This window comes from Physella acuta, unplaced genomic scaffold (genome assembly GCF_028476545.2).
Source record: "Physella acuta isolate Inbredline_101_S28 unplaced genomic scaffold, ASM2847654v3 ptg000115l, whole genome shotgun sequence".
Lineage (NCBI taxonomy): Eukaryota > Metazoa > Mollusca > Gastropoda > Physidae > Physella > Physella acuta.
Window position 1 is genome coordinate 93,263 of NW_026731635.1, and position 19,023 is coordinate 112,285.

A 19,023-nucleotide genomic window follows, 5' to 3' on the forward strand; every position below is an offset into this window, starting at 1 on the left:
AGTAAAGAACATATGACGTAATCTAGACAGGTGATTACAAGAAACATGACGTATTCTAGACAGTTGAGTAAAGAACATATGACGTAATCTAGACAGGTGATTACAAGAAACATGACGTAATCTAGACAGGTGATTACAGGAACAGAGGCGTAGCGACCCTTCCCGGCGCCCGGGGACATACTTTCAATTTGGCGCCCCCCTCGGGAGCAAATTTTCGATTTGCACCCCCCCCCTCGAACTTTTCATTTGCACCCCCCCCCTCAAACTTTCGATTTGCACCCCCCCTCGAACTTTTCATTTGCACCCCCCCCCCCCTCAAACTTTCAATTTGGCGCCCCCCCCTAAGGTCGGCGCCCGGGGACATATGTCCCCCCCGCCCCCCCCCTCGCTACGCCTCTGTACAGGAAACATGACGTAATCTGGACAACTGATTACATAAAATGACGTTTAACAACCATTTAAGGATGTAATCATTATAATATTTTTTTAACATAGTGAGGTGCAGATATCTATATAAAAAAATATAAATATCACATTTAATTTGTATAAATATATCACACATTTAATACGTTTTAAAAAATAACATTATATCATGATTAAATATATCACATTTTGCTTAAATATTTCAATTTTCTCACTGCTCAATAGACCATATTTACATTTAAAAAACTGCCATTTGTAAATCCATTCATCTTTATAAATACAAACGTCTACATCAAGTTACGCAGGTTCACTATTATTGTAAAACCATAGATGTTTGACGGGAAAAATGTATTGATGTCAAACCGACTCACATAAGCTGCAGTTGATCCTTCGTACATGACAACATTTATCTATCAAATCCTTAAGAGGTTGGGGAAAAATAAATGGGTAGCTATGACAGGACAACAACGTGGGTAGCTATGACAGGACAGCAACGTGGGTAGCTATGACAGGACAACAACAACGTGGGTAGCTATGACAGGACAACAACAATGGGTAGCTATGACAGGACAGCAACAATGGGTAGCTATGACAGGACAACAACGTGGGTAGCTATGACAGGACAACAACGTGGGTAGCTATGACAGGACAACAACAATGGGTAGCTATAACAGGACAGCAACAATTGTAGCTATGACAGGACAGCAATGTGGGTAGCTATGACAGGACAACAACAATGGGTAGCTATAACAGGACAGCAACAATTGTAGCTATGACAGGACAGCAATGTGGGTAGCTATGACAAGACAACAACGTTGGTAGCAATGACAGGACAACAACAATGGGTAGCTATGACAGGACAGCAACAATGGGTAGCTATGACAGGACAACAACAATGGGTAGCTATGACAGGACAACAATGTGGGTAGCTATGACAGGACAGCAACAGGTGTAGCTATGACAGGACAGCAACGTTGGTAGCTATGACAGGACAGCAACGTGGGTAGCTATAACAGGACAACAACAATGGGTAGCTATAACAGGACAGCAACAATTGTAGCTATGACAGGACAGCAATGTGGGTAGCTATGACAGGACAACAACGTTGGTAGCAATGACAGGACAACAACAATGGGTAGCTATGACAGGACAGCAACAATGGGTAGCTATGACAGGACAGCAACAATGGGTAGCTATGACAGGACAGAAACAATGGGTAGCTATGACAGGACAACAACGTGGGTAGCTATGACAAGACAACAACGTTGGTAGCAATGACAGGACAACAACAATGGGTAGCTATGACAGGACAACAACGTGGGTAGCTATGACAAGACAACAACGTTGGTAGCAATGACAGGACAACAACAATGTGGGTAGCTATGACAGGACAGCAACAGGTGTAGCTATGACAGGACAGCAACGTTGGTAGCTATGACAGGACAGCAACGTGGGTAGCTATAACAGGACAACAACAATGGGTAGCTATAACAGGACAGCAACAATTGTAGCTATGACAGGACAGCAATGTGGGTAGCTATGACAGGACAACAACAATGGGTAGCTATGACAGGACAGCAACAATGGGTAGCTATGACAGGACAGCAACAGGTGTAGCTATGACAGGACAACAGTGTGGGTAGCTACACCGCTGGTGGACAGATTGAAAAAGTCATGTTATCAGATATTTTCTTGTAACAAAAACAGGCTACGACGAGGTCAACAACAGCTTGATTAAACAGTGGCTTGTTTGATGCCCATCTGTGCTGGTTATAAACAATGGCATCGATTAGTATCCCTACCGACGATTGGCTAGAAATTAGGTCAAGGTCCAGGTGAGGTTGTTGGAAACTCTGGGCAGGTGTTTGGCCACTGGTTAGTTTGTTTGTCAGAAATGGTTTTCTGACCATTGTTCAAAGTTCACATGAATAAATTAATGTCGAAAGCTGATAGCAGATTCAGGAGCTGTGTAATTAACTCAGGAAATATCTGAGCCAGAACCATTACAATAGGTTGGGGGGTGTACGCTCCCACGCACCCCTTGGTTTCGCCTTTACAGAACATTACACTAGTACAGATGTACGGCGTCACAATATTATTCTAAACCATTCATCAGTCATAAACACATGTTTTAATTAAAGAATCTCTTTATCCTAGCTGTTGATAAGCTGTTTATCTAGTTTTTGTAATGCGTGATAGGAGATGTTTGAAACAGGATTTAGTCGTAACCGTTGAGTGACCGCGGCCTGACGAAGGTCATGGACGACCGGCTGCTGCCCTGGTTCTCGATGACGTCACTGTCGTACCGGTAGTGGCCCAGCTCCGAGGTGGAGTACGGCTCCACGTCCGCCGAGCCGAAGTTGGCGTAGGTGTCTAACGGTTTGGGCTGCGTCTGGTCCAAACTCCGCTGGTTGGTGTGGTGTTGCCAGGGAGGGTGAGCGGCCCACGAGGCGCTGTAGCCCTGCTTGGTTTTATCTCTGGCCACACGGTTGGGGTCGTACAGCTTCGACCCGGGCGGGGCGCCTTTGTTTTTAGGCTGGGCGGATGTTTGGCTCGACTTCTCCGGGATGGTGACGACTTCTTCTAGATAGGGCGTGACGGGGGCGGGCGGCTGGGCGGGCCGGATCATGGTGGGTTGGTTCCCCGGGGTCTGAGTAGACTTCTCGCCCGTGTTGGACGGTAGACGGCGTCGGTGGATCTGGTTCTTCTTGAGCTTCCAGCGGTTGGAGCGGCCGAAGAAAACTTTCTCTCGGTAGGGGGGAGTCGGCTCCCCTGTCTGGGTGTATTTGGTCGTCTCGTAGAAGTCGCTTTTGATTGCCGCCACTTTTGCCGTCTTTCTGGTCGGCATGTCTGTGGGCAGAGGAGGAAATACAACAGTTAGCGCGTACGGTCACGTGGTATGATGTTGAAATAAGTTCAACAAAACAACAGAGAGGAAATACAACAGTTAGCACATACGGTCACGTGGGATGATGTTGAGATAAGTTCAACAAAACAACAGAGAGGAAATACAACAGTTAGCACATACGGTCACGTGGGATGATGTTGAGATAAGTTCAACAAAACAACAGAGAAGGAAATACAACAGTTAGCGCATACGGTCACGTGGTATGATGTTGAGATAAGTTCAACAAAACAACAGAGAGGAAATACAACAGTTAGCGCATACGGTCACGTGGTATGATGTTGAGATAAGTTCAACAAAACAACAGAGAAGGAAATACAACAGTTAGCGCATACGGTCACGTGGTATGATGTTGAAATAAGTTCAACAAAACAACAGAGAGGAAATACAACAGTTAGCACATACGGTCACGTGGGATGATGTTGAGATAAGTTCAACAAAACAACAGAGAGGAAATACAACAGTTAGCACATACGGTCACGTGGGATGATGTTGAGATAAGTTCAACAAAACAACAGAGAGGAAATACAACAGTTAGCACATACGGTCACGTGGGATGATGTTGAGATAAGTTCAACAAGACAACAGAGAGGAAATACAACAGTTAGCGCGTACGGTCACGTGGGATGATGTTGAGATAAGTTCAACAAAACAACAGAGAGGAAATACAACAGTTAGCGCATACGGTCACGTGGAATGATGTTGAAATAAGCTCAACAAACCACCTTATTGCTAGTATTGAATATCGCGATCAATAAAACAACTTGTTGCTAGTATTGAATATCATATTATAAAAAAGTTTAACTTAATATTTTTTTTGTCATTGATAATAATGTGAAGAGTTTTATTTTCTAGAGACATGTTGAATATAGGCCCACATTTTTGACGATATAAAAGTATCTTGACATTATTATTAATCAAGACACGACTTACTAAAGAGCACGACCAGCGAGCTACCTAATGACTTACTATAGAGCACGACGGTGTTGTCGTTTGTCGTCGTACTATTCTCATCCCAATCTTTCTTCTTGTTCTTCCTCTTCTTGTAGCAGTAGACAATAAGTATGATGAGCAGAATGAGGAGGAGAAGGGCTAGGGCGACCGACACTCCGATGGCCACCGCGTCAGTACTGTAGACATTAAAAAATTTCTATTTAAACCAAGAATTTAATCAAAGCGCCAGTACTGTAGACATTAAACATTTTCTATTTAAATCAATAATTTAATCAAAGTGTCAGTACTGTAGACATAAAGGATTTTCTATTTAAACCAAGAATTTAATCAAAGCGTCAGTACTGTGGACATAAAGGATTTACTCTTTAAACCAAGAATTTAATCAAAGTGTCAGTACTGTAGACAGAAGATTTACACTTTAAACCAAGAATTTAATCAAAGCGTCAGTACTGTAGACATAAAGGATTTTCTATTTAAACCAGTAATTTAATCAAAGCGCCAGTAGACATAGAAGATTTACTACAAAAAATTTAATCAGTGTCAAAAACAGAACAATTACAGCACACAAGCCTCTCCGCCCTCTCCCCAACAAGAAACGCGAGGACGTGTAAAATGAAAGGTTTACTGTATTCATTTGAACATGCAAAGACTTAACAATTACAGTTGGCACCCCCCCCCCCCCCAAAAAAAAAAAGAAATAAAAAATAAAATAAAATAAAATAAATAAACACGAAAAAACACGAGGACGTATAAAATGAAAGGTTTACTGTACTCTATTAAAAGACATAACAATTACAAAAGACACCCGCCCCGCCCCCCTCTAAAAATTGAAATAAAAAACACGATGAGATGTAAAATGGAAGGTTTACAGTACTCACTCGACCGTGCTGGTCTTACAACAGGCATTGCTGCAGCAGCCGTTCTCGCAGAAGACCGAGTAGGTTGTCGAACTTTGAGTGAAGGAACACGTCTGCCCGCACAAGATGGCGGGAACTGTGGAGAAACAAAGTCTGGTCAAGTCTTCTGATGGCTGGTTGTGTTGTACAAAATTGTTTGCCTTGTCTGGTGTTAGCCGTTATGTGATTATGTGACAGTATGTGATTGGGATATGTATGGTGGTTTAGTTTGTTTTTTGTTGGTTTTGTGTGCTCTCGTTTTCTTCTGTTTCAGTTAAATTCAAATAGACAATAAAACATTAAATACTATAATAAACAAGAGAAATATTACATTTGTGCCACCACGCCTACTTCTAGCCCCTCCGCCCTTATCTTCATATTCATAAATAAGAGAATTCTCGACTAGTTATTGTTTATTTTCCTAAAGTGTTTTACACCAGGACATTTCGGTAAAACTTTCTCAAAGCAACCACGATTTCGTTCCACAGTTTAAAGCCTTTTAAACGTCATATCACGGAGACAAAAACAAACAAACAAACAAACAAACAAACAAACAAACAAAAAACGACTGGAATTAAAAATAACAAATCATTTAAATAATACTAGATCTAAAGTACGGGACAGCGAGCTGGAATTTCAATTAACTTCAATCACTAAAGGAAATAAAAAGCTGTTGTTGTTTGAATGCACTGGTCATATGACGTAAGTTTACCCGTGATTCCCTCCCCTTATTGTTGATTCTTTCATACACGCAAAAACTGTTTGACTCAAAACGGCATAAAAACCTGACCAACGCACCCACCAGGATAATAGAACAGTCAAATTTCTCGTGACGCCAGTTAACCGCAGAAATAAACGCCGTTACCGTGTGTTTATTTATAGATTTAGCGTGCGGTTGCTACGGGCAGCGGAAATGTAAACAATCGTAATCAGGGTTTAAGAATCCTGTATCAGTTTATCATTCAGACATGCGAGTTTGTGTTTCTGTTGGGCGGAAGCTGTTTTCGGTTGCTGTAGCTCTGCTGGTTTTCCCTTTTACTGTATGTAGGTGTCAAGGTAGTAAGTGACTGGCTACCCCCCCCCCCCCTTTTTGGGGTCGCAGGGGTTATCGCATTGATCTAAGAATGTTTAGTTTTGAATGAACGATACAGACGAACGTCTTAGACGCGTATCTTTCACGTCAAAATTTTGATTTGACGTTCGCGGTCACGGTCTGACACCAGGGTGGTTCCAGAGTTATCTCGGTCACGCTGACCTTTCACTGGGTTAAATAAGACAGTCTCAAAAGAACCTCTGACAGGGTTGTGTGACCAGGATTAGCATTTAAAAGACGATTGTCCGTGAGCGTGGATATACAAAAAATGATTGACCGGAGTTCGTGACCCTTAAAATTTGTTCGATCAAGCCATTGAGTGCAAGTCTAACTGACACCGCGGACAATGCTAACTATGGCAAGCTTCATCAAACCTTGCCAGTGACGCTAACGGCTAAATTTAGCCGGCTATGGTTGTCTTTTCAAACCCATTTTAATGGCTTAATATAACCGGCTAAATTGATCGCTTCATAACTATTCAGACTGCTTAACACATCAGGCTAGATTAAGCGGGGTATGTCCGAGTTTAGACAACTAACCAATTAGATGTAGGCCTATAGCCAGGACCGAAGTCCGAAATCTCCACAAACTGGTACAACACATTTATGCCAGATTTTTCACGTGGTTTATTCCCATTGGCACGTTGATACTCTATCTAGACGTGGTTTATATATTATACTAGCGTACCCGTCCCCCGCGCGTTGCCGCGGGGATAGAATAAAGTCTGACGAAATATATTAGAAGGATATCACCAATGCATTACCAATCATATGTTCTTAGACGCATCACCTTGTTTTCTAAAACTGTGTTATTTAAATGTCAACATTGCCTGCGCTTGGATAATAATTATCGGGACACGGGTTTTCCTACACTACCGCATGAAAATCTTGAGTGTATATTAATCACTCACCGAAATAATTAGGTAGAACACACTTCAGTGACCACCCATATGTCAGGAACGTAGAGGGGCGCTCTCAGGAGCCCCCACCTCCCCACCCCCCGATTACACTACCGCGGAGGCGCAGCGTAAGGCCCCTGGCTCCTTAAAACTAACAGGCGCCATCGTGCTCATAGGATAACCCAGCGTGCCAAATAGCATCCTGTAAACAATGATGCAGATTTCGTCATTCGCTAAAGTGACACAAATGAACAGGATTTTTTTCTTTAACACATAAAAAAATTATTTGACGTGTTTTAAACATCAGTTCGACTGATGCAATATGCTAGCGTTACTAGTGGTCTATTATTAGATGCTCGGTCTCAATTTCGGCCTGGATCGTCTAATAATAGATGCTTATTGCATCATTCGCAAAGTGACGAAACTCTACAGTAGGTTCCTCATATTCAAACATTTATTTTTTCATCTTTCGCAAGGTGACGAAACTGTACAGGATTTCCTCGCGTTACAAAGTTATTTTTAGAAGCCTGTTATAGTTTTACCGCTGAATATAGTAGTACCCCTTACTCGCTATACAGGACCTCTAAAACTCTGGGCGCCAAACCGTGTATTGACGAAAGTTGTACCCTATATGGTGCCGCCCGTAAGAAACTTTAGTTTTCTTTTTCGCAGAAATATTCTCGGGAGTATTCTCATCTACTTCCTAAAGTTTCATGGTACTCGGATGAACCGCATCCGAGTTTTATTTTTTATAAACCGTATATAGAGAAAAAAAATCGCTCCCCCCCCCGGTGGTGCGCCGCCCTTGCAATATTAAACAATATTTTTTACAGAACCCTACCATTGAGTGATCTAATAATCTCCCCAAAGTTTCATGGTACACGGATGAACGGTGTGAAAACGAAAAAAACAACGAAATTTTATAAACCGTATATAGAGAAAAATCGCAGCCGCCCGTGGCGCCGCCCTTGCGAAATTAATAAAGGATTTTTTTTACAGAACCCTTCCCTGAATTGTTCTAATCAACTCCCCCAAAGTCTCATGGCTATCGGATAACGGTGTCACACCAAAATCGACTTGTTTTATAAACCAAATATAGAGAAAAATCGCACCCTCCCGTGGCGCCGCCCTTGCGAAATTAAAAATTATTGTTTACAGAACCCTTCCCTGGAGTTTTATAATGAACTCCCCAAAGTCTCATGCCTATCGGATAAACGGTGTCACTGCAATTCACTTTTATTCTTTTTATATACCGTAAATAGAGAAAAATCGGACCCTCCCGTGGCGCCGCCCTTGCGAAATAAAAAAATATTTTTTTTACAGAACCCTTCCCTAGAGTGGTATAATGAATTCCCCAAAGTCTCATGGCTATCGGATGAACAGTGGGAAATCAAAATAGACTTTTATTTTTATATACCGTATATTGAGAAAAATCGCACCCTACTGTGGCGCCGCCCTTGCGAAATTAAATATGATTTTTTTACAGAACCCTTCCCCAGAGTGTCATAATCAACACCCCCAAAGTTTCATGCCTATAGGATGAATGGTGTCACTGCAATTCACTTTTATTATTTTTATATACCGTATATAGAGAAAAATCGGACCCTCCCGTGGCGCCGCCCTTGCGAAATTAAAAATTATTTTTTTACAGAACCCTTCCCTAGAGTGGTATAATGAACTCCCCAAAGTCTCATGGCTATTGGATGAATGATGCCAAACCAAAATCGACTTTTAGTTTTATATACCGTAAATAGAAAAAAACAAATCGCGCCCTCTCGGGGCGCCACCCCTGCGAATTTAAAAAAAAAAATTCTCAGAAACCTCCCCAGGAATATTTTCAACAACTTCCTAAAGTTTCATGGCGATCGTGTGAACAGTGTCACTGCAATTCACTTTTATTATTTTTATATACGGTATATAGAGAAAAACAAATCGCGCCCTACCGGGGCGCCACCACTGAGAATTTGAAATATTTTTTTTCGCAGAAACCTCCCCAGGAATATTCTCAACAACTTCCCAAAGTTTCACGGCGATGTGATGAGAGGTGTAGTAATGCATAAAGGACACACAAACACACAGACATACATTGCTTTATATATATATAGATTGTATGGCAGAAGGAAGATTAACGATGGAGGAAGTAAGATTAACATTACAAGTAACATAAACCACAGTCAAATATTATACAATATTTTTTTTTGAAAATTAAAAACCAACGAAACAAATCCAGCTAAGAATGTAACATACTATGTAGATCTAGCCTTAACGTTAGCAAGCGCTAGGTGGTTTCTGGCTCTGCTGGTGTACAATGTTAATTAAGGGTTGGTCACTACTGTGTGGGGTGGGTGGGGGTGGGGGAGCGGAGCGGCCGTTGACGTCTAGTTTTCTACAACACCTCTCTAATTACTACTTTTATACCCTTATCTGCTGATTCACTGATAACATTTTTTTTCTTCCATAAATCGATTCCTTGTTTATAATCGACTAACAAATAACCGATTTCCGTTAATCAAATAAAGAATCGGTTCCGTTCTGTCAGTAATCGACTTAAACACGACTTCTTCAGTCTCTGAGATGTCCTACAAATGTCTTCGAGATGTCCTAAAAATGTCCTTGTTTTAGCTAAGTTGACCTAACCAGACCTCTGTAGAGTGGGTTTGAACTATGGAGAGTTGCATTGTGGGGCGTCTTGTGTTGATGGACGCTGTAGCCTAGCAACCATATAGTCGAGAGAGCACGACGGTATGCCAATAATCTGGGTACCCTCGGGCCGTTTCTTCATAAAAGATTTCCATATTTGTTCGGTGCCTGGCGGGGGTGGGTTGGGGTGAAGGTTGACAACACAAAACTTTGTGTTTGTGTAAAGGTTGGGGGCGATGTAAAAGATGGAATTGTGAGCGAGGGCTATATATATATATATATATATATATATATATATATATATATATATATATATATATATATATATATATATATATATATATATATATATACATATATATATATATATATGCTGACTATAGGCTACACATGTCTAGCATCATACAAGGGAAGTAGTTATTATTGCTAACTCCAAAGTCCTGAGTTGGAAACTCCTGGCATACGAGGCTCTTTAGACTGGTACAATAACCCCTCTAGCAGAGAAAACTCAAAAATCAAACAGCTACTGCCTTGTAGTTTGTTCTTGGGTGGGTAAAGGCTATGGATGCAAATCTAGAAAGAAAAGCGGGCAGTATGACAAGTAATGCTTGATTGTGTTGGATGATAGCTCCTTCAATAGTAAAATCGAGAACGAAGAAAAATAAGCATTTCTTACACAATGATAAATTAAAGAAATATCCAAAGGCCCACGGGAAGATAAAGACCTACCTACAAGTAAAGACCTAAGAACAGCCTATGAACAGCAGATAAGAGATAGCTAGACACATATGAGGGAACAGTTTAAACAAATGAACAGATGAAGGCTTAAAAAAACAGTGTTGGAGCTATGAATGGACTAAGATAAAATAAACGTAAAAATGTGTATGACATTCTCGGCGATAGATCGCCACTAGTAAACATAAAATGATTGATTGTTTGTATTGATGGCTTAAGAGATCATCAATGTCTATCGATCACCATATCTTGTTAGATCAATATTGACCAAATACTTTCGCGTTGGTCGTATATCATTGTTATCTGTATAGTGTATAGCATTGCTGGGCAGATAGTCATATAGACACCGGATATTATCTTAGTTACAGATAGTTGGATGGGTTACCTAATTTTGTTGCTGTCACAGATACTGACAGTGGGTACATAATATTATTGTTGCTACAGATATTGACAGTGGGTACATAATATTATTGTTGTTACAGATAGTGACAGTGGGTACATAATATTATTGTTGTTACAGATAGTGACAGTGGGTACATAATATTATTGTTGTTACCATGTTCTACGGTAACACGATATGAAGTTTTTTTCATGCCAGTATCGATGTCAGAATTTTGAGTTAGAACTTGTATCAAGGTCAGAGTTAAGATTAAGTCATGGTTTTAGCATGGGTTAAAGTTAAGAATACGCCTAGATCTTTAGTTATATAAGTAAAGCTAAAAGCGTTGGTCGTTTAGTATATCTACACAGCGACCTACGCTTTCTACCATGATAGCTAGAAAATGTACATTTAATGTCTTATTTTAGTGCGTCTTTTTTTTTTATTTTAAAGATTTTTTTAATACTTGTTTTATCAAAGATTGCATACATACTACGTGTGTGAAATCTTTCAAAGATCGATTCATTCACACACTGCATCTTTATTCTTGGAGATTATTATTTGAACAGTCCATTAACATAAGCCTTCATACAAATATCCCACTGGCTCAAGGGCTTAGTCTATTCAATTTTTTTTTTTACTCCCAATCATGAGAGCTAGACTCTGTCTATTCAATAACTTCCAATCACGAGAGTTAGACTTTCAATCTATGCAAATATTTAACAGCTACAAGCAACCACATATCCATTAACATGTATTGAGAAAACCGAAAATTTTTCTAAGGCCGTGACAAGCCTGCTGTTTCGATTCGATCGAAATAAAAACAAGAAAATTGTCGCTATTGGTGTTACAATATTGTCGCAATAAATAGAGCAAAATATATGTATATATTTTATTACTATATTTTGGGTAACTAAAGTGTATATCACAACCAACACTTACCTAATCCAAGTAGAAAAACCAGCAACAATTCCATTGCGTGTGTTATTCCCATTGTTTTTCTGATGAAATTATCTGAAAAATAAAATTTGTATATTAGTTTCTTTAATTATCATTAATTAATTTTTTAAAAATCATTACCAAGTTATTAAAAAGTTTTTAGGCTCTGTTTAAAATGGCGGTAAAGATTTTGAAGCTGATATTTTTATTTGAAGATATATATATATATATATATATATATATATATATATATATATATATATGCGCGCGTAGTTGTAGGTATTCATGTAGTAGAAGCCATCGATCTTCGATGTCAATGTACGATTTCCGATCTACGGGCCAGATTCTAGTACGAATGGGTAAACCTTTGTGCTTGTACTACAATAGAAATGTTAAATGAAATATATGGACGAAGAATAAGTTTGTAAGAATTTGTGCAATGAGATTCTGTAATGTGATTCTGTCATGAGATTCTGTCATGAGATTCTGTCATGAGATTGTAACATGATATTCTGTGATGAGATTCAGAGCTTATAGTTTCTTGACAGAGTACGAAATACGGCCTTAACTGATTTGTATACAGAAATTGACAAAATGACTGACGATAGCATAAAGAACAAAATAACTGACTGAAGAATATACCATGTTGAACATCTCTTAATGATATAAAACCATTTTCCTAAGTCCAAACTAGTAGTTTTTTTTACAAGCATGTTAGATTTGAAATCGTTGATCTTTAATTCAACCAGTTTATATTTCTATATATACACGTGTTTAATTTATTTTAAATAGACAAATGAGTTCACTATAGGTGCCACTATTAATAATATTAATAATAATAATAACAATAACAATACTACTGCTACTATCACACCCTATTACTAATTGTAATAAATTAATAAACAACTGTGATCCCGTACATACCGCTTTGATAGTACAGCCTAATTCGTGTTAGTAACTAACCAATAAAAATGTTATATTTTATCAGAGTAAAGTAAAAGCCTTTATTAAAAAACGAAGCAACAAAATTCAAGTAAAAAAGTATCTACGGAAGAGGACTATTAGAGCTATGAAAAAAACAGTGAGTGTAACAGTTATATGACCTCTCAATTAATCAATGAAAATCATTATTGACCATGAGACCTAAAACTCAATTAAAGAGTATTGACCAATAGGAAACAATAAAATATAAAATGTCAATAAAATTCGATACGAAAAAAAAGGGAAAGTAGGCCACTATATAATGATGAGTAATTTAAGAAACTATTGGATACCCTAAAGATAATGTTGCTAGTGGATGAAATTTTATTTATAAACCTACAAGACCAAATAAAACTTGGCATAATTCTTACAAAAGAACAGCGTTGATCACAAAGAAACGGTTCTAGAACTAACAAAAACATGACAAGAAATGGTTCCAGAACTAACAACATGAAAAGAAATGGTTCCAGAACTAACAACATCATGACAAGAAATGGTTCCAGAACTAACAACAACATGACAAGAAATGGTTCTAGAACTAACAACAACATGACAAGGAATGGTTCCAGAACTAACAACAACATGACAAGAAATGGTTCCAGAACTAGCAACATCATGACAAGAAATGGTTCCAGAACTTACAACAACATGACAAGAAATGGTTCCAGAACTAACAACAACATGACAAGAGTTTACATTGAGACAGCCGTGAACACCATCTTTACCACATTATCTTGGTGTGTTTCTTTTGTTCGTCATGGCTTTATCTTGGGTTTCATTGACAAAGTTTAAACTTAAATGTGTATATTACATTTGTAGCCTACTACTTCCGTTTTGTGCATTTGTGTAGCTATATAGGTTGTAGTTGTATACTTGTGTAGTTGTGTTGTTGTATGATTGTGTTGTTGTATACTTGTGGATTTATTGTGTTGCTGTATAAGTGTGAAGTTGTTGTGTTGTTGTATAATTGTGGAGTTGTGTTGTTGTATAATTGTGGAGTTGTGTTGTTGTGTAATATTATTGTGGATCTGTTTTGCAGTTGTATAATTGTGTGATTGTTGTGGTGTTTTATAATTGCGTAGTCGTGGTGTAGTTATATATAGCAGGATTTGAGTTTGAGTACTCTGTTGTGGCTCATGCAGTAATTCGTCATGTGGGAGGGGGGGGGGGAAAGGGGGGTTGGTTAAAAATTGTTCCCCGTACACACGCACACAAACACACGTACGTCACAAACACGGTTATAAACCTATATAAAGCGCTTTATGAGCTTAAAACTGTTCATTTTATGACAACCAACATTCTAAAATGGTAAAGGCGAAGCGACCCAGCGCACTTGAGATATCAGTTACGTACTGACATACGTCCAACATAATGTGTTCAGAAAATATATTGTAAAGTGTTTTTAAATTGTTCTCCCGTGTTTTATACATTTGAATTTTTTAAAATGTGTGCTGTAAATTTGTGGTTTTTAAATGTGTGTATTTTAAATTTGTGGTTAATAATGTTGTGAGCTTAATGTTGTGTCTTTTATTTTGGTCCTGTAAGTATGTGTCTTGTAGATTTGTTTTGTAATTTATTCTGTAAAATTGTATTTTTATATTTGTGACCTGTTAATTTGTGTTGTGTAAATTATTGTTGTGTAAATTACTTTTAGTGTAAATTAATGCTGTGTAAATTATTTTTGTGCAAATTAATTTTGTGTTAATTAATGGTGTGTAAATTAGTGTTGTGTAAATGAGTTTTGAGTAACTCTTAGTTTTGTAAAGTTGTGTATTGGAAACTTGCATCTTCTAAAGTTTTCTGTAAATTTCCATCATGTAAATATGTGTCAAATTTTACGTTTTGTAAATGTGTCTTCTAAGTGTGTCCTCTATCTTTAATTTTACCGTACAATTTAAATAAAAAATTTAAAAATATTATGGTATTTCATCGACAATTTAAACTGTCGTTTTTTTTTTTAAAACAAAAACAGAATTTTTTTCGAACTTACAACTAAAAAATAATATTTCCATTATTTTTAAGATCCCGAAAGAAAAGAACTGAACATCGTTGAAGTTAAATAATATTGTCTAATTATTTACTCAATCGTTGAACTTAAATATTGTCTATTTATTTACTCAATAGTTTAACTATTTCTTTACTCATTTAATAAGATTTGACTTCAGCATGTCCGCATGCAGGTTACTGAGTTGAAGTTAAAAAAAAATATTATTTCAAAATTTAATTACCAGAATCTGACCAGAGAGTATGAACTGGATGTGAATTTCAGTTGAAAACTACAACTTCACATTTACAACATTTACAACATTTACAACTTCACATGGCAACCAGCAACAACCCGGTCCGTTTCACACCCCCCCCCCCCCCCCCCCCTCAACCACGTATAACCGGCGAAATAAAATTAGTTAGATAAAGAACAGAAAACTAACAACAGCAACCACCACAGCTAATAGAACAACAGCAACCACCACAGCTGATAGAACAACAGCAACCACCACAGCTGATAGAACAACAGCAACCACCACAGCTGATAGAACAACAGCAACCACCACAGCTGATACAACAACAGCAACCACCACAGCTGATAGAACAACAGCAACCACCACAGCTGATAGAACAACAGCAACCACCACAGCTGATAGAACAACAGCAACCACCACAGCTGATAGAACAACAGCAACCACCACAGCTAATAGAACAACAGCAACCACCACAGCCAATAGAACAACAGCAACCACCACAGCTAATAGAACAACAGCAACCACCACAGCTAATAGAACAACAGCAACCACCACAGCTGATAGAACAACAGCAACCACCACAGCTAATAGAACAACAGCAACCACCACAGCCAATAGAACAACAGCAACCACCACAGCTAATAGAACAACAGCAACCACCACAGCTAATAGAACAACAGCAACCACCACAGCTAATAGAACAACAGCAACCACCACAGCTGATAGAACAACAGCAACCACCACAGCTGATAGAACAACAGCAACCACCACAGCTGACAGAACAACAGCAACCACCACAGCTGATAGAACAACAGCAACCACCACAGCTGATAGAACAACAGCAACCACCACAGCTGATAGAACAACAGCAACCACCACAGCTGATAGAACAACAGCAACCACCACAGCTGATAGAACAACAGCAACCACCACAGCTAACAGAACAACAGCAACCACCACAGCTGACAGAACAACAGCAACCACCACAGCTAATAGAACAACAGCAACCACCACAGCTGACAGAACAACAGCAACCACCACAGCTGATAGAACAACAGCAACCACCACAGCTGATAGAACAACAGCAACCACCACAGCTGATAGAACAACAGCAACCACCACAGCTGATAGAACAACAGCAACCACCACAGCTGATAGAACAACAGCAACCACCACAGCTAACAGAACAACAGCAACCACCACAGCTGACAGAACAACAGCAACCACCACAGCTAATAGAACAACAGCAACCACCACAGCTGATAGAACAACAGCAACCACCACAGCTGATAGAACAACAGCAGCCACCACAGCTAATAGAACAACAGCAACCACCACAGCTAATAGAACAACAGCAACCACCACAGCTGATAGAACAACAGCAACCACCACAGCTGATAGAACAACAGCAACCACCACAGCTGATAGAACAACAGCAACCACCACAGCTGTTAGAACAACAGCAACCACCACAGCTGATAGAACAACAGCAACCACCACAGCTGATAGAACAACAGCAACCACGACAGCTGACAGCTTACCTGATGTTGTGATATCCTATGTACACACAGCGACTCAACCAACACCAACTGGTCAACTGCCGGTACTGTGACGTGACTTAATCCCGACCACTCGCTGACTGGCTCCAGTTGTCGAAACAGGCCAGGCGACGCCGTGGGTAGGAGAAATACTTCCCCGGGTCACGTGATACGGTTAGTTGACTGTTTCCCTCAGTACGTCACTCGATGTGAATAGGCAGACGATATACCCCCCTCCTCCCTCCCTCTCTCAACCGGCCGTTAGCCGTGTACGTCATTAGAGAGTTGGAGAAAGTAGGAGTGACTTGACGCAAGCAGGCGCTGAATGGTGCCAGAGCCCCCCCCCCCACCTGAATGGCGCGACGCTGTGGGGGTGGGGGGGAGTTGAATGGTGCCAGAGCCCCCCCCCCCACCTGAATGGCGCGACGCTGTGGGGGTGGGGGGGGGAGTTGAATGGTGCCAGAGGTCTCTCCCCCCCCCCACCTGAATAGCGCGACGCTGTGGGGGGTGGGGGGGGGGGGGGGTTGAATGGTGCCAGAGGTCTCTCCCCCCCCCCCCACCTGAATGGCGGTACGTTGTGCGGGTGGAGGGAAAAGGTAGCGTTGGAGACCTTGGCATTCCAAATGTGTTGACGGAGTTGGCAAGGTAAACAAAGTCGTGGGAAGGGGGGGGGGGGCAAGGAGATCAGGTACACCCAGGTGTAATTGACACTTCCACCTGAGGAATTGATGACGAGCTGACGGCAAATTACAGGAATGTACTAAATAGGCATTTCAATATACACACTGACACTGGAAGTAAGAAGATTGAATACATTGATATCTGTCACAACACACCAACCAGTGTTTCTTCCAGACTTTTTTTCTCCGGGGGGGGGGGGGGGGGCACTTGAAATTTTCGGGGGGGAGGGGCGGTAAAACTTTTTCGGGGGGGCTTAGCCCCCCCCCCCCCCCCGAAGAGATGCCTGGAAGAAACTCTGACACCAACTGATGGTACGATAGAGTGAGACGTGTATACACAAAGATATTCAACACTTTCGATTTACGAACAGTTTCTATTGGCTGTTCCTACCCCTCGTCAAAAATATAAAAAAAATAATTACATTGGGACTGTTTGATACTTCAGGCCTTGTACATGGGGTTCACGACAAATTCCCGAAAGACACTTGCCCAAATGCCGTTTGCCCGAATGCCGTTTGCTCAAATGCCGTTTGCCCGAAGGCCGTTAGTCCGAATGGGCAAGTGTCCATTCAGGCATTTGTCGCATTTGGGCAAGTGTCTACTGGGAAAACGTCTGCCCCCCCCCCCCCCCCCCCCCTGAACAGGCGTGTCCCATTGGAGAAACCATATGAGCCGTGGTTATGTCTTCAGTTCTCTCGAATAAATAGATAGCTACACAAACCAAGGGACGGCGAACTCTACTTCACCTGCCCCATGGATAGCAAATGTTAGTCATAAAACTTACGGGTTGGGATTAATTTAAAATACACTTTGATAATAGCGGATTAACACATGGGTTGAGAGAAACTGCGGCTAGAGTAGGATCATGAACTGGACCCAGGCTTTAGGGGGCCCTGTCAGATTAGGGCCATAGCTGTAAGGGCCCCCTTAATCCTGGCTCCAGATAGCGTTACTACAACGCAGCACCCACACGAGAAAGCAAGAAGTTAAAAACACCCACGCTATTCATTCGGACAAAATCAGAGAATTAGGTTCGTTAACAACCTATAACTTGATCAGTAAATAAAAAAGTGTATTGTTTATAAGGGAATACTGTATAGCCCATAGCTTCATAATAGACAGTTTCCCATTATAGTCAGCCATAATCAGCCAATGTAAGAATCACCACAATACCAGCACCAGCCATCATGAGAATGAGTCGATCATTTGTGTTGAGTTGGACAAAAACCTGTGATTTTAAAATATATTTCATCGTCTGAACAACCTTACACTTATAAAAATATTGGAATTGTAGCTTTCAAATTTTATACAGTTATTTTTTTAAAATGTAAATAATAAAAAAAATAAAACACAAAGAGCAAGAGAAATAAATAATTTTACTTTGAAATTACACTTCTGCTTACTTTTAAACACCACACCTTGACATTTATAGCTTAAATCACCTTTGATTGGCAATTATTTAATTGGGACAATGAACTAAATGTCACACCGCTATGCCGGGAAATATTTATACATACTATGAACGTTATTATGACGAAATTGGTGTGGCTTTTTGCCCAAAGATTTGATTAGTTATCTACATTAATTAGAAAATTATAACCGTATGTGTATACAATTGGTACCATCACAGCACACATGGTTCAATAACATTGCACACAATTAAAAACATTTCTACGTCCGTTTTATGCCATCGATTACAAAAATTTCAGATTTGTTTTCGTT

At 40.0% G+C, this 19,023-nt stretch overlaps 1 protein-coding gene across 2 annotated transcripts; it reads right to left on the bottom strand.

Annotated features, from left to right (window-relative positions):
* Nucleotides 1-397: 397 nt before the first annotated feature.
* Nucleotides 398-16,742, bottom strand: LOC131934647 (uncharacterized). Of its 2 annotated transcripts, none has more exons than XM_059290716.1 (5): nt 16,625-16,742; nt 11,866-11,937; nt 5,161-5,275; nt 4,298-4,458; nt 398-3,273 (listed from the first exon to the last, which is right to left on the bottom strand). In XM_059290716.1, the coding sequence occupies exons 2-5, from the start codon at nt 11,915-11,917 to the stop codon at nt 2,642-2,644; spliced, it is 960 nt and encodes a 319-aa protein (XP_059146699.1). In that variant the 5' UTR covers nt 11,918-11,937; nt 16,625-16,742; the 3' UTR covers nt 398-2,641. The 2 variants fall into 2 exon arrangements, with proteins under 2 accessions (XP_059146699.1, XP_059146700.1); XM_059290717.1 differs by lacking the exon at nt 16,625-16,742 and adding an exon at nt 15,072-15,176.
* Nucleotides 16,743-19,023: the final 2,281 nt, after the last annotated feature.